The sequence below is a fragment of the Petaurus breviceps genome, unplaced genomic scaffold (assembly GCF_028583685.1).
Source record: "Petaurus breviceps papuanus isolate PSGF00001 unplaced genomic scaffold, PetGlider_PUasm1.0 90721, whole genome shotgun sequence".
Lineage (NCBI taxonomy): Eukaryota > Metazoa > Chordata > Mammalia > Diprotodontia > Petauridae > Petaurus > Petaurus breviceps.
In genome coordinates this window covers 3,050,600-3,066,839 of record NW_027187322.1, presented here as the reverse complement: position 1 = coordinate 3,066,839, position 16,240 = coordinate 3,050,600, and the positions used below count along the sequence as shown (strand labels likewise).

General features: G+C 50.7%; 1 protein-coding gene across 1 annotated transcript in view; it reads right to left on the bottom strand.

Annotated features, from left to right (window-relative positions):
* Window positions 1-16,240, bottom strand: part of PACS1 (phosphofurin acidic cluster sorting protein 1) — a 92,795-nt gene that overhangs the window by 24,501 nt on the left and 52,054 nt on the right. The window contains exon 2 of the mRNA XM_069066390.1: window positions 7,420-7,507. Coding sequence (XP_068922491.1) covers window positions 7,420-7,507 — 88 coding nt within the window. The remainder of the gene's footprint in view (window positions 1-7,419; window positions 7,508-16,240) is intronic.

Genomic DNA, 16,240 nt, shown 5'->3' with positions numbered 1-16,240 from the left:
ACCCACTTTTGAAAAGGGACAGGACCAAAGTAGAGAATAGAACAAGTGGGAGATGGGATAGGAGTGAGGGAAATATAGTCAGTCTTTTACAATATATCTACTATGGTAATGTTTTGCATTAGCTACACATGTGCAACCTATATTGAATTGCTTATCTTCCCAGTAAGGGTAGGTGACAAGGGAGGAAGGGAATAAATCTGGAATTCAAAGCTTTAAAATCAAATGTTTAAAATATACATATATATATATACATATACACACACACACTATTATTAATACTATTTTACATGTAATTGGGAAATAAGAGGAGGGGATATCCTGGGGGACTATTTTGGGGAGGTGGGTAGGGGAAAATGGGGAGAAAATCTGTAACCCAAAATCTGGTGGAAATGAATGAAGTAAGCCAGAAGTTAATAAAGCATTTGGAAAAAAAAAAAAAAGAAAATGCATAGATCTGAAAAAGAGATGTCTCAGATGTGACATTTTGAATTCTCCAGGACCAGGAAAAGGGGACCAGGCGCCACTGGATCTTTTCCAGGGTCCCACTCATCTTTACTGGAAGGTTCAAAGCTCTCATTTTCAAAGAAGTTTTCAAAGGCGTGAACATCTGAGTGAAGTTTACTTGAGCAAAAAAACCCACCAAGATTCTCCTCCCTGCAGTGCTACATCTGTTAGCTCAACAGCTTTTTGGCATCCCTGGGTTTAAACCACAACAGGTACCAAAGGTCAACCCAGCTCATGGTGCTGGTCACACAAGCCAGCGACCCCTGGGGGGGAAAGGGGAGGAGACAGCCAGGGGGTCCATGAGGCCCACACTTCTGGAAGACTCAGATGCCCCTAGCCCTTGGAGAAGCCCAGCTGCCACTCTTCAGCTGGCAGACTCTGCTCAAGGCAGAATCTCCAACTCTCAATCTGCTCACATATAGAACTGACTGACTGCTTCAGACTGTGCACTTCTGTAAGGATCCCAAGAGAAGATAGGGGAGAAGTGTTTTGCAAGCCCAAGCTATCATATCAACATGGGTAACTATTATATTGACAATTATTACACTGAAAAATAACTGCTACTTTCCCTGTATTTCATTCCTTGATCACAATTTAAATGTATCCAATGCTGGGAAATTTCCCATCTCCCAAAATGTGTTTGAAAGGAGTTGGCAGACAGAAGAATAAACAACCTCGAGGAGGCCCTGACCCCCAGAATACACAGTGGGAAGTAGGGGGGAGCCTCTGCTAGACTTCCAGCCAGGGGCCCACAGATCGCTGTTGTGGGCAGCTCCCCCCCCCCCATCCCATCGCTGTGGTCTTGTTCTTCAGGGCCACATCCCATAGCACATACCAGCCCTTCCCATTTCCACAGGTAGCTCCCCCGTCCCCCCCCATCTCTACTCCTCAAGGGCCTTTTAAAACCCTGCTGCCTAGAACAGAACATTCCCAATGGCCCAGTGCACAGGAACTGTCCCTTCCTTATTTCTAGGAGCCACACCCATCTTAATGCAGCCCCGGACAAGCAAATTTCATCTTTTAGATTCAGCCTGATCCTCTAGCCTGTCGGGATCAAGGCTCAGTCATCTCTTTTGGCCATTCTGCCAAGTTACCACATCTGTCCCCTCCTGCCCCACCACTGAGCCATTCCAGGAGATCTGTAGGAAGAGGAGGGGGGCCCAGGAACATCGGGCCTCCCCAGGATAAGATGGCCACCTTGAAACCTCATGGTTTGGAGATTCAGCACATCCCTCAGCGGCCTCTCCCCTCTGCCTCCCAAAGCCTTCCCCTTTGGTCTGGACTCTCCTTAAGCCTCCACTTTGCCCACTTGAGCACAGCCAGGGATACTGCAGCACTCTCCCTTCCCTGGTAATGGTAAACTCACAAAAGGCTGGAAAAGGATGGAATCAGAAAACCTCCCCCACCTCAATCTAGGCTGGTCACTGTGCCTGTCTCTAGAGGTCAGGTTCCACCTGTGCACCCAGGATGGCATGTCCAGGTACATGGGACTTCCTTCATTCTGGCACAGGGTGGCACAGCGCCAGAAATGGTAAGAGTCTCATGAAGATAACCTCCGCCCCTTCCACAAGAATCAATGGAAAGACAAGTGACTGGCATTCTGTGGGCATGATCTATTCTTCACTGCCCATTAGTAGGGAGGACAAGCAGTCTATTAACTGCCCATTTTGCCTGGGCGGGCACAAGTGCCACTGGCAGCCCTATGAGAGCTCGATCCAGCTGGCATTGGGTAAAACAGCCCTGAGCACCCCGGGAGATGCTGGGGTGATGCAGTGTGACAGAACAGAGCCTGGGGCTCCAGTGCCCCTGGGCACACCCAGGGTTTGGGGGCCCCTCCCTTCCTACGGCAGGTTCCAACAGCTCCAGCTGGACTAAACTTTACTTAAACCATGCAAACAGATCTGCAGAGGTGCCAGAGGAGCCACATAAACCACATTTATTCCCAGGATTAATTTTCTCCACTTAATGAGCTGATGGCAGCTTCCCAGTATCAGAGAGGACGTGGGACCCTGGAGACTGAGAAGTGGATGGGGAGGCTGCTTTACTCGGTCCGTGGCTGTTCAAAGGGTTCCTGAGATCCCCTGGTGTTTGGGGAATCCTCTTTCTCTCTCACAGACACACACGCAGTGCGCAGAACAAGCTGCCGATTCCCTCGCAGCCTCAGCCTCACTCTTTCCTCTGCAGAGGCCTCTATTAATCAGCTCTCTATGGCCTGTGGACCTTTGAGGTGCTAAATAAACAGCAGCGGTCCTGACCCGCTTCCTCTGCTCTGCTTCTCTGCAGGAGGGAGGCTTCTTCTCCAGGTCTGCCATGGGAGACTTCAGACCTGGAGGGGCCTCGAGCTCGGCCAGCCCAAACTGGGCCCGACTGATGGGCATCCAGTTTCTGCTGCTCTCCCAGAGTGGAGAACATGAGAGGCATCTCCTTCTCCCATGGGGCAAAGTTCCTCCTCTGTTCTGCCCAGCAAGGCCAAGCAAGGAAGGCCCCAGGTTTCCTCCAGAGCCGATGCACCCCAGCCCACCCTTCCCAACAACAGACCCACCTTCTCTCATCCATAGCTGGGCCAGGAAGAGGAGGAAGGAGCCTTTCTCCTCACCTCCTTCTCCTGGTGCAGCAACTAGAGGGTTGGGCTTGGAGTCAGTTCCCAAGTTTGCATCCTTCCTCAGACATTCACTAGCTGTGTGAGCCTGGCAAGTCACTTCACCCTGCTTGCCTCAGCTTCCACATCTGTAAAATGAGCTGGAGAAGGAAATGGCCAACCCCTCCAGCATCTCTGCCAAGAAAACCCTAAATGGGGTCACTGAGAGCTGGAACCACCAAACAACAGCAGGACATAGGAACTCCTTTGGCTTCCAGTTTGTCTGCTACAGAAAGAGCTGCGGCCAGTATTTTTGTGCCAGTAAGAATGACAGCACATTCCCAGGTGGTCACAGGACATTGGTACACTGGGTTCTAGTGAATTCGTTGTTATTGCTGCTGCTTCTAAACCAGCACCGATGAAGTTAGGAAACCTCCGAGTTCACATCTCTAAAATGGGACAGCACCTTTTTGACTGCTAGACACAGCAGTCATGCTGAATAAATGGGCTTGCTTGTTCGAGCTGCATGAACAGAGGGGAGAAGACGGCCTGGGACCAACAATAAGTGAACGGAAACGGCAGTGGGGGAGAGCCCTGGGCTGGAGGCGCTCTCCACAGGGTGCCTTCTCCGCGTACCAGGAGGAAACCTCACAGGGATGTTCTGAGGCCGGACAAAGGAGGCACCAGCAAATTCAGAGTATGATTATTACTACTGTTTGGGAAAATGCACAATTCTGCATATGAGGTTAAACATTTAATCAAGAAACAAATGAGATGCTTTTCTGTGGCAAAAGTCGTCGAATTTGGGGGTGGGAAGAGCAGCAGTGAGCTTTTGCAGAGTGCACCAAGACTGCCTGCACTGGAAAGCAGCACTTTTAGCTTCAGGGATGATTGCCCCAAACCGGAGCTCTGCCTGAACTCCAGAAAAAGATCATGTGGCCGGTGAGAAGGACGGAGAAAGACCAGGAGCTCTCCCTTCCACATCACTTTCCCATGCGCTCTGAAGTGGAAGGAAAAGATGTGTGGAGTCTGGAAGCATTCATTCTTGGGGTGTCACAAAAAAGAGAGCCCTTTCAACTCTCCCGCCAAGGTGAATGTCCCGCCGCGGTGCTGCCTGGGCCAAATGCTGATCACCACACACAGCGAGGCCACGGTCTCTTCCCTAGGAACTCCTCTGCAATTCATCTCAGGGGGCCTGGCATCATCCCCAGCACACTCGTCCAAACCCAGCTCAGGAGGCCAGATCTGCTTCACCCCCCCCCCCCCAATTCTTCCTGGTGCAGGGGAAGAGAGCCCTGAGAGTCAGGCTCTGGGTTAAGGGGGGGGGGGGGGGGTAGAGATACAAAGACAAACAAAAAGAAAGACAATCCCTGCCCCCAAGGAGCTTGCATTCTAACGGGAAGACAACACAAGTCCCGCTGCCTGGTGGGAGGGGAAGCCAAGGTCTTTCTGCCTTCGGATCAGAGGGAGAGGCTGGGCCAGAGCGTTCGGGGCCCAACCCCTGCCTCTGCCACCTCTCTAGGAGGAGGGGGGCTCCTGGGCCTCCTCCGTCCTCCTGCCCTGTCTCTGGGGGGGCAGGGTCTTGGCCTCGGCCCTGCTTCTCTCCAAGCTGGCACTAGCCCACACGCGTCCTCTTCTGGTCCTCTCCTAGAGGGTCCTCAGATACCAGAGCTGGATTCACTGGCTGCCCGGGAGCCCCCCATTGACAGTGGTCTGGGTAGAGACACTGAGCCCCTTGGAGTCAAGAGAACCGCAGGCTTGGGGCAACTCAAGGGACCACTCTGCTGAGAGCCTGGCTGCTGACCAGTCCAGTTCATAGCTGAAAAAGGAACCAGTTGCTCCCTGAAGACCTCGGATGGAGAGGAACCCTGAGGCAGAAGGGTCCATTCTACTTCTAGACAGCACCAATTCCTCCCAGCCCTCTTCACAGCCCCTGCTCTGGTCAAACACACCAAGCGTAACCTCAGTTTCCTTCCCTGGACCATCACCTCTATCCCACTCCCTAGGGCACTATCCTGGAGTTTTTCATACTCTAAAAACTCTTTCTTGGTCATCTTGTTGTAGTTTCAAATATCATTTCGATGTAGCTGGCTCCCAAGGCTACATGTTCAATCTCCATGACCGGGTCTCTGCTGGACAGCTCCAATGTAATGTGCCAACCACTCCAGGCCCTTCCTTCCTCTGGAAGCACCACCCCCTTCTCATCCTTACCCCCCCCCCCCCCGCCCATTTCCAAGCCCTCTCTACTCTATTTCCACAAACCCTCTCATGACCATCTCTTTTGCTCCATCAGGTACCTCTACCTGCTCTATCTTTCTGAACCATCCTCTACAGAACAGCCAAATCAAGATTTGATGGCATGAGGTCTGACCATGTCCAGGAAGGACTCACACAGTCCATGCATCACATTTTTCACTCTACCTGCTGTCCACTAAGAGCTTTACACTCTCACCTGTGACGTTTAGTGAGGAAACCCCCTTATCTGAGCAGATGGCTCACATCACTCAGAGAAATTCTACTGATTAAAAAATAGCCAAAAGCACACAAGAAGAAGGAGTCTTCTCAGCTGGAGCTAGCTAAAGCGCTCTCAATGGAGGCCAAGTCTGGCCTCACCCAAGGGGGCTCTCCCTCCAGTCTCCAGGGAGGCACGCTGCAGCCAGCACCCCTCCCCTGCCAGAAGAGGGGCTTTGTGTTCTCCCCGGAGGCTCTTTCACAAGACGTGAAGAACATCTTTCTGCAGCACCCTGTTGCTGGCTCTGCCCCTTCCGGCCACTCAACATTCTCTCCACCAACTCCGAGGGCCACAGGCTGAGCTGGAACCTGGATACATCTAGCAAGCACTTGGCAAACACCAAAGTATGAAGTCAATGCTACTTATTCTCCAGGCCTCAGAGGAAGGCAGCAGCAAAGGCCAGACTGGACCAGGATGAGAGCCCCTCACCTCCCCCCCAGGGGTCTTTCACTCTAAGAGTTTATGTCATCCATCCAGTGGGTCTGGGCAGTTGATATTTTCTTCTCTGTCATTTCATCTTTTTTTTTTTCTTTTTGGAGGGAGGAAGGCAGGGCATTTGGGGTTAAGTGACTTGTCCAAGGTCACATGGCTTGTGACTTAACACACAGTGTTAAGTGTCTGAGGCCAAATTTGAACTCAGGTCCTCTTGACTCCAGAGCTGGTGTTCTATTCTCTGCGCCACCTAGCTGCCCCCATCTTTTTAATTTTTAAAAACTAAATTTTAGGGGGTGGCACCGACCCTGAAGTCAGGAGAACCTCAGAAGTCAGAGTTCAAATCTGACTTCAGACACTTAACACAAAACTAGCCATGTGACCTTGGGCAAGTCACTTAACTCCAACTGCCCTGCCTCCCCCCCCCCAAAAAAAACCCCCCAAAAATCCAAAATTGAATTTTATTTCCAAACATAGATCACCCTTCTCTACCTGCGGCCCTCCCCCACCAAGAAAGCACACAAAAAACACATTCCCTGTGACAAGCATGCTTGGTTAAGTCACACAACATTTCTCACTGGCCATGTCTTATCTGAGTCCTCTGACAGGAATTGTGGTTGGTCACTGTGTTCATGGCAGCTAGATGGCGAGGTGGACAGAGTGTTGCACCTGGGGTCAGGAAGAAGTGAATTCAAATCCAGCCTCAGACACATCCTAGCTGTGTGACCCTGGGCAAGTCACTTCACCCTGCTCGCCTCAGTTCCCTCACTGTCAAATGAGCTGGAGAAGACAATGGCAAACCCCTCCGGCATCTCTGCTAAGAAAACTCCCAATGGGTCTCAAAGAGTCAAGTATGACTTCCCCCCTCCCCTCAGGCCTGAGGGCTCACCGGTGAGACGTTCCCTGAGCTTGGCATGTACCCAGACCTGCTACCACTCAGCCCACAGACACTGCTTTGGCTGGAAGCAGAAGCATGAGAAGAGGCCTAATCAAGGGCCGGACTAAAACCTAGCTAAACCATGCCCCCAGCTTGTGCTGGGCTAGCCTCAGAACACCATAGGAAAGGTGCACGTCAACCCTGGCACAACCTGCCCTCTGCTTGTTTCTCATTTAACCTTGCTGGTCATTCGCTGCCACACTCACAGGACACAGGGAACGCCCTTTGTAAGAAGCAAAGCCAACGCACCTGGCGTGGGGTAGAGCTCTCTGTGGCGGGCCTGTGCTCCGGGACCAGCTGCTTTCAAGAGCTCTCCTCCCCACCCAGAGATCCTAGCCAGGAGGGTTGGGGGGCAGCCATCTCCCTCAGGGCCAAGGTGGTGAGGGGGCCTGAGCAGGGCTCCTGGTGAGGTTGGGGGGGGGGGCGGGGCGGCGGGGCTCTCCGCGCTGTCCTCACCTGCAGTTTCACCGCAATGACCACCGAGTTCAGGTCTTTGTCCATTTCCTTCAGCATGACAAGCTTCTTCAGAGTCAGGTTGAACAACCTAGGAAGGAGAGAAACAGCCTGTCAGAGGGAAGATGCAGCCAGGGAGAGAAAATGCAACTTTTCCCAGGAAGGTCCGAGTGTCCTCGGCGAAGGGATTGTCACTGATGCCCTGGCAGGCCGCACCGCTCCAAAGGAAGCCGAAGGTTCCCCAGCAGAGCAGGAGAGGAGAGGCCTCTGGCCACATGCCCTCCCGTGTCCCTGGAGAAGAGGTGGTCGGTCATCACATCCACTCAGCTCATCCCTAGCACTGAAGTCACTATTTCTTGGCTGACTGAGATAGGAAAGGTTCAAGTTGAATCTCCTGGCAACTTGCAGGGAGCTCCCGCCCCTCACTTGGGAGGGCCCGTCCTTGACCCCTAGGATGGGGTAAAGGAAAGGAGGCTCTGAAGCCTCCTGCCCTCGGGCCAACCTCATGATCCGACACTGAGTTAATTATTTTACTGAAATGATTCCTCATGCATTTCTTGCCTATGTCGACCCCGAAGTCAGCCCTGAGCCCTTGCAAAGAGCTGCAGTTTCACCCATGAAGACCTGGCTTCAGTGAGAATGACAAGATGGGAGGGGCAGGAGAGGAGAAGATTTAGGGTGAAGGGAAGTTTGCTGCCTCTGGAGCATTCCAGAGGACACAGAGGAAGGGAAGGCTGGCATCTGAGCAGGACTTTGGGGTGGAAGGGTTGAGGGTGATGGGAATAAGGAATTGGGTGGTGGGGGATGAGGGACAGGATTAGGATGGCGGCCTACAGGGTCAGAATCAGTGAGAAGGGAAGAGTATGAGCAGGTGTGAGAACTTTTCCCAAAGGAGGCTAGAGACTGAGCTTGAGTAGGGCGCATGACAAGATGGAAGGCCCTATCTCCCTACTCCTCACCCTCTGAAGGCTGAGATTAGGCAAGAAAAGGTGCAGCTGGAGAAGGAAGAACCCTTCCTCACTGACGTTCCAGAGGGTGAAGAGGTTGCTCCTCTGGCCTGGGATTTGGGAATTCATTTTCCCCTCCTTCACCAGGAACAAACGAAAGCCTGGGCTGTTTTTCACCTTCGTCCTCCTAGTGACCAGAATAGCCCTGCACAGTAAAGGCTCAGTAAAAGCCCAGCAAGTTCAGCCTTACAGATTGGAGAATTCCAGGTCTTATACATCTGAAAGCAGAGGAGGAAACAGGTGACCATGGAAGGAGTTAATACAACTAATTTCAGAGAGAAAGCAGAAGATGCTGGAGAAGCATTTGATTTGAAGTTTGATTACTTATCTCTTAGAGAGACAGATACATCTTCTGCAGCGCCGGTACCACATCTATGGCTGGGGGAACATGAGAAACAAAGCCCCCCATGGGAGGGCAGCACTGGCCACCATGGACCTCAGATGGCACCACGGGCTTGGATTTCTCCTTTTAGAGTGAAGCTGGGCAAAGATTGGGAATGACTGCTTTTTTCACTGCTACTCAAGACATTTCACCAGGGAAATGGAATCGAGATTTTCTCAAGCAACAGATTCTGAATGGTTCGGCAATAACCGTCAGCTGTGATCAGGTGGAAAGCACAATACATATTTTTCCAGGTCTTTTGAAAGCAAAAAAAGTCAAGGGAGCCTGCTCTTGCTGGGCAGATTCCAGAACCCAAGCGGATCCTGGCAATCCTTTCTCCGAGTTGCCAGTGCCCTTGGAGACCACCATGGTGCCAACAACATGGCATCTGGGCTCTTCTCCATGTCTCCTTCACAGAGTGTACCAAGTGGATGTTTCTAAAGCACCCACCTGACCATGCAACTCCAAACTCAAAGCTTCTGGTAGATCCCCTTCTCTCTGGGATAAAATACAGAGTCCTGACTGGCTTTTATTAAAGCCTTTCACAGTATGGCCACACTGTCTACCTCTCCTCCCTTTTGTTACAGCTGTTTAGTCATTTCCGTTGTGTCTGACTCTGTGACCCTATTTTGGGAACCTTCTCTGGCTTACTATACAGATGAGGAAACTGAGGCAGAGTTAAAAGGCTTGCCCAAGGTCACAGAGCTACAAACTGACTCCAGGCCTGGGGGTTCTGCCCACTGAGCCCCCAGCTGCCTTGCTTCCCACCTTTATTGCACAGCGCATTCCAGCCAAACTGGCCTACTTTCTGTGCCCTCGTCACAAGCCTATATCTCCTGCTGCCATGCAGGCTGCCCCTGGCGCTTAGAAAAAAACCCTCTTCTCGCCTGCACCTCTTGAAACCAGGGCTCCCTTCAGAATCCTAGCCCAGGGTCACTGCCTGGCCTCATCTCCCCACACTCCCTATGCCCCACCAAAAGATTCTTTTGTATACTACTCTGTGTATAAGCATTTTAAAAATTTTATGTTTTTATTATGAGCCTAAAATATCAAAAAAGAACATCTTTATGTATATCAGCAGAACCCAACAAGAGGATAGTAAGGGAGATGGGAAATCTATTTCATCCCTCTTGTGCTTTGAAAAGTAGATAATAAATTCCAGACAAAAATGGTAAACCTGATGGGGCAAGGCTAACAGGGATCACATTGGAGTTTGTATGGAAATGCTTCTTTTTTACGGTAGGTTCAGAATAAAAAAGAAAAATGGCCAATGGAAGGCGTTTGCAGGTAAAGAGGCTTCCTTGATCTCTGTCCCACCCCCCACTATGCTACTGGCCTACTGAGCCTGTGGATGCTGAATTATCGATTGATGGCTTAAACACATTTGCAAAGAAGCATCCACACAGAAACTTCAATTCCATGACACTGTGTTAGAATATGAGGAGAAAAGAGAAGGGGGCCCAAGACAAGAGGCCTGCTGGGCACCCCCAGACCAGGGCTTGGACCCTCCCTGTCCCCTCCTCTCCCCCCACCCAGATCTCCCTTCTTAGGAAGTGAGCCTCTCCCAGCCAGCCCCAGCCCCAGGCCCTCCCCTCGTCCCCATCCTCTCCCTAATGTAGGCTTCCTTTATCTGATCCTGATCTCTTGCTCTGCCATCCCTCCCTTTCCTCTGGATTCCTAACCCTGTTCTTCACTGTCCCCTCCACACCCTTCCCCAACAGGTCACTCCCAGGCCACCATCCCTGAACATCCCTTGTTCCCTTATTCTGTCTTGAATCATGCCATGTACTGACCTTGAATTATTTCCAGAACCTGTTGACTTCCCATTCACATGTGGCTGAACACAGCTGGAGAAAATCACTAGTCACCCCCAAGCTGGGTCCCCCGTGAATCAGCTCTGAAGCTCAGCCAGGCTCTCTCCAGGCCCTTCTCCATGACTCTCCTTGTACTGAAATGGCCCCTTGCGGCCAAGCGCCCTCTCTTCTCTCATCATGAACCATCCCTTCCTCACACGGTGAGGTGACCCTTCTGTTTGCTCGACGTGCCCCCTCCCATCAAATCTTCTCCAGCAGATGGCCCCTTCTATCCTCCTGATCCTCCCTCCTTAGCAACTGGCAGCTTCCCTACTGCCTAGAAATGAGGCAGCTAGGTGATCTGGTGCACAGAGGGCTGGGCCCTGGGTTCAAATCCAGCCTCAGACACTTACTAGTTAGGTGACCCTGGGCAACTCACTTCCCCTGTCTGCCTCAGTTTCCTCATCAGTCCAATGGGGATCATAACAGCAGCTACCTCTGAGGTTGTGTGAGGATCACATAAAAGCTTACTCCCCTCCCCAGGTTTCTGTGATATTGATCACTCCTAGTTCTCTGGTACCTGTCTGATGGCTCCTTTTCAGTCTTTTTTACTCTATCTTCCTCCAGGACCCACTTACTAAACGGGGGGGGGGGGCCCTCAAGGGTCTTTCCTGCATCTGCCTCTCTTCCCTTTACATTATCTCACTTGTTGATCTCATCAATAACTCTCAAGGCCATCTATCCAGTTCTGACCTCCAGGCTCCCATCCCAATGCCCATTAGACACTTCAGCCCAAGTGTCCTATGGGAATTGCAGACTCACCAGAACCCACTCCTGTCTTCCCCTCCAAGACTATCCCTTCTCCCGAGCTTCCCTGTTCGGGGGGAAGGCATCCTCGACCTCTCCTTCCCATTTGTGCAGTAACATATCCAACACGTTGCCATGTCTTGTGTGTGCCTCTGTGGTCACTCTCATGCACATCTCCTCCCCGAGACAGCTGCTGCCATGGGTAAGCCCTCGCCATGTGGTCCTCCCTCATAAAATAAAGGTGATGCAGAAATCAAAGACAAACAGACACAAATGCTGGTAAAAGGGGACCAAGGGAAGGAATGCTTGGCACCCACCACTCCTGAGGGACTCCTATGGGGAAGTCGGTCACTCAGAGCCAGCCAGTGGCCGGGCCGGTGCTGGACATGTGGCTCGACATCAATGACCTGCATGGACTGAAGTGACCTAAACCTTTCCACCTGACAAGCCACTGACCCCCCTTTCCTTTGTCCCAACAACTGCCAAGTTCTACTCTCTGATCCTCCCCAGCCTTGGTCCTGCTGCTATGTTCACTGCATAGCATCAAGGACTGGGAGCTTAGCTGCCATTCACATCTTCTTGAATTTGTTCCAAATTTCTCTTCCCCAAATCACAACATCACTAACTTTAGAGCTCCCTAAAGCTAGCCCTTCTCTGTCACCCAGACGATTCCAATCTCCTCATCCTCTCCTTGGACATCTCCTCAGCAGAACTACATCATGGGCATTCCTGGGGGGCTCAGATACTTTGAGTCTGTGATTCTGTTTCCATAGGAAATTTGCCTCATGACCCTCATCCCTTTTCTAGATGCCAAGCAAAATAAAATCATCAAACTATGTAGTCCTAGAGATAAGTAGGAACAGTCTCACATGTGAAGAATCCAAACCTTAACACAATCAGGACAACAGAGAGAATGCTTCTTCACCAGAATGTCTGGGAGGAAAGAGCACGTGTCTGGTCTCCCAAAGGCAGGGTGCTTCCTTTGATGCTGTGCTCTGGGGAGTGCCAGGGAATGGAGAAAAGGCTGCTTGGGGCCCGATAGTGGCAAGTGGGGGCATGAAGGCAGTTGGAGGGCTGGAAGGGGCCTCTGAGGCCATCTGATCCAATTGGGCCCTCAGCTGGAGGCCCTTCTACAAAAATCATCAATTGGCAAACATCTATTAAGCACCTACAATGGGCCAGGCACTGTGGTGATGGGGCTGGGAAGGGCTTTGTGTGGAAGAGGGTCAGAGTGGTGGAGGAGACCACATGAGAAGCAGAAGACGCCAGCATGGCTGGATCGCCAAGGATACATAGTTTTAGGGGAATGCATTTTTTGTGGGGAGAAGGGAGAGTAGTTCTAAGGGTTTAGGGAGAAGTTTCTGGTGTTCAAAAACAAAATGTAAAAATGTATTTTTAAAGAAAGTACTTTCAGGATTTTCTGCCAAGATGGCTGCTGAATAGGGGGCACCACCCCACCCCCAGCTAATGATCAAGTAACGCAAGGAAAAACAACCCTAAGCACCATTTTCATCACTGCACAAAAAGCCAGACACAAGTGACAGATGGGCCGGGCCGGCCATCTAGAGCAAAGGGCTCCCCTGAGAAAGCATTGGGGTGAGGAGTGGGGAACTAGACCCATGAGCTGGACCCTGAATAATCAATGTTCTGACCGTCAAAAATGGGAGGGAATCCAGGAAAAGGTCAAGCTGGGTTGTCCACTCCACCCTTTAAAAGGGCAATGGGGATAGAGCCAGGGGCTGGCCCAAGGCCTTAGTTGAGAAACTAACTAAAGCTAAGAAATTAGTAGATCCAAGAATGACCACTATCAAAAATGATTACAAATCTAACTCCTTAAAGGAAAAGGATTTTACACAAGGATAAGAGATAAGAGATAAAAAGTGAAGTAAAGGCTTGGTCAGGAAGAATCAGGAGAATAAGCTCCCTAGGAAAGAACATGGTCCCTTCAGCCACGGATCAGTGAGAGCACAGCCCCCACCCCACTCAGACTCCAAAATACTGGAAGCCAGGGTGGGAGGTTCTGAAATTCTAGGACACCCAAGTCCCTGGAGGCACTGGCGGCTCTCCCAACCTGTTTTCTGTAAGTATACTGTGTCAGGAAACACAATAGTGACTTGGATGACATTTTCCTTTTGTCTGAAAGCCAGCTTTGGTTCTGTTTTTTCCAATAAGCACCTTGACATTTTGTACTTTTCATGAAAAGTACACTCACACTCAGGGAGTGGATGATGCCAACAACATGTGCCCAACTGGAAACTCCCAGGAAGGAGAAGCCAATGGGCACGAGGCCCTTTGTAGCACCCAGGAAGACTATGGGGCGGTGGCCCACCAAGGCCACATCCACTGCTGCTAAACAAGGGCCACAGGAATGAGTAGGGATCAGCCTTCACTGGGGAAACAGTATGCGCAAAGCTGTGCTTCATGAAGACCTGAATTCAAATGTAGAGTCTGATACTTATTACCTGAGACTCTAGACAAATCACTTAACCTCTGTCGCCCTCATTTTCCTCATCTGTAAAATGGGGATAAAATCAGCGCCTACTTCCCAAGGTCATTGTAAGGGATAAAACCTCCAAATGTTAGACAAATGCATGCAAACACGCACAGCCAGTTCATGGCCTCCTCCCTGCCACATCAGGCAGCCTCTGTGTGAAGGGGACCAGGCTCTGGTTCTGCACGTGTTTGTGGAAGTGGGTGCTGCACTGCTGGTGGAGGAGCCTGGGGTATTTGTGCCCACTGTGCTTACTGTTCTGCCTTAGCATAACAACCCATCTCTCCAGGCTGTCTGCAGTCAGCTGGCTAAGCCACCTTAGATTGCAGGCCTAAGCTACTCCGCGCAGTACAAAGGACTTGTGGCAAAAATGCTATCCTCCTCCAGTGGGAGAACTCATGAACTCTGGGTAAAACAGAAGCAAAATGTTCTCACTTTCTATGTATTTTGTGCTTTTTGTGATATGGCTAATGTGCAAACATGTTCTGCACGGCTTCTTCACGTGTGATTTCATTCTGCATGTCTTGTCAGGGGTTTGGGGAGAAAAGAGCTTGGAACTCAATTTAAAAAGAAAAGAACATTAAAGATAAATAATAAAATGTTTTGAGAAGGAGAAAGGAGGGCCGAACACAAGTCTTCTTACATCTTTCAACAAATCTCATCAGGCTTCAGGGAAGACAAGCAGAGTAACATGGAACGGGAGCGACAACACCTCATTTCCTCCAGGAATCCTCCGGGATGTCAGGGATGCCTCTTAATAAGCCTCTCCCTCCTATTCGTGGTCCTCCCTCTGCTTCAGAGGCGTGCCTCGGCACTCGGGCCTGGCTCATCTGGTGATCCAGCTTACCAAGACAACCCAGTCCTCTCTTTCCCTCCACTCCTTACTGGCCAGTTAATTTTCTGCCCTTCTCCTTTGCAAAGAAAACAAAAGCAGCTTTGGTTTTTCCGCACATCTCTTCCACAAGCAAAAAGTGGTCAGCTGTGGTCTGATTGTTCCTCTATTCAAGTGCGTTCCCCTCATCCCGAGGCATGCCAGACTCTTTCACCAAATGAGGGCACCTTTGGCTTCTAAGAACTGATTGAGACAAAACCCAAGAATCTCATGTCAATAAGCAACTAACTTACTCCTGGTGTGATCAGAAAGTAATTTCTACTTTTCCTTTTAAGCTTCTTGGCCAAGCAGCTGGGCTTCTTCATCACACTGAATGAATGCTTGTTGGGAAATTCAGGGGCCCCTCAGCAATGGACCCTTATTACATGTTTGCTTCCTGGCACAAGGCATTAACAAGACGAAATAGGAGAATGACAAGAGATGCTTTGCTTTGGAAAAAGTCAAAACACAATCAGCTGTTTTGGGCCCAAACTGCAGCAGATTATCTCTGGCATACAGGAATAGCCAGGGCATCAGGTACAGACTAGGAGGGAGGTTTAGTGAGTGTGCCCCTCCTCTAAGGCAGGGCAGGAGCAGTGGGTAACAGAAAGACAGACCCTACACTGGGCAATCGAAGCCCCGGGCTGAAGGAACAGGTCAGCTCAATGCTGGCTGCTACTTAACATCTCCAGGCTCCAGGTGCCCCATGTGAAAAATGAAGACAACACCACTTGCACTGTCTACACCAGAGCTGCAGTGAGGCTGAAAGGATACAGACAAAGGGGCTGGTGAAATGTGAGGCAATAGAAATACAAGCTACCATCATTTTAACACACTCCAGCTAGTTAATGAATATTCTGGCTTCAGAAATTTGTGCTACATTCTAGAAAGCCATCCCAACAGGACCCCCACACCAGACCTGGGCCTACCCTTTGAGCCATTGATAGATATGACTGGGTCTGTTTAGTCTCTTGGCAGCTAACCTTGATGAATTGCTTCTATCTGACTTGTCTTAAGAAGGTTCTGAAGAAGAAAAGGTGCCGGATGCTGAGGTCCTTTCTCAAACTGCACTGCAGAGAGCACAACTCCCATGGGCTGGCCACACTGTTCAAATGCCAAGCGAGCATTTGCCTGAAAGACTATTCTATAGAGAAGTCACACAAGGCAAGCCTCACATGGTCAGAAGTGAGACAAGGACACTCTCAAGGTCTCTCTGCAGAGCTCTGGAATCACTTGCGTGACATGGGAGACACTGGCACAGGCCTGCCCTGCATGGCCCACCCTCATCAAAGAAGGCGCTGTGCTCTATGAGCAAAGCAGGATTACAGCAGCTCAAAGGGAATGTAAGATGTGTGACTCTGGGGCCACCTCCATGCCAAACGTTCATTGTTCAGTGGTGGCACTTTCTAAGCCTGTGCTGGTTCTCTTGACCCCAACTCAGCAATGCCATTTGGGTCTTCTTTGATCACGAAG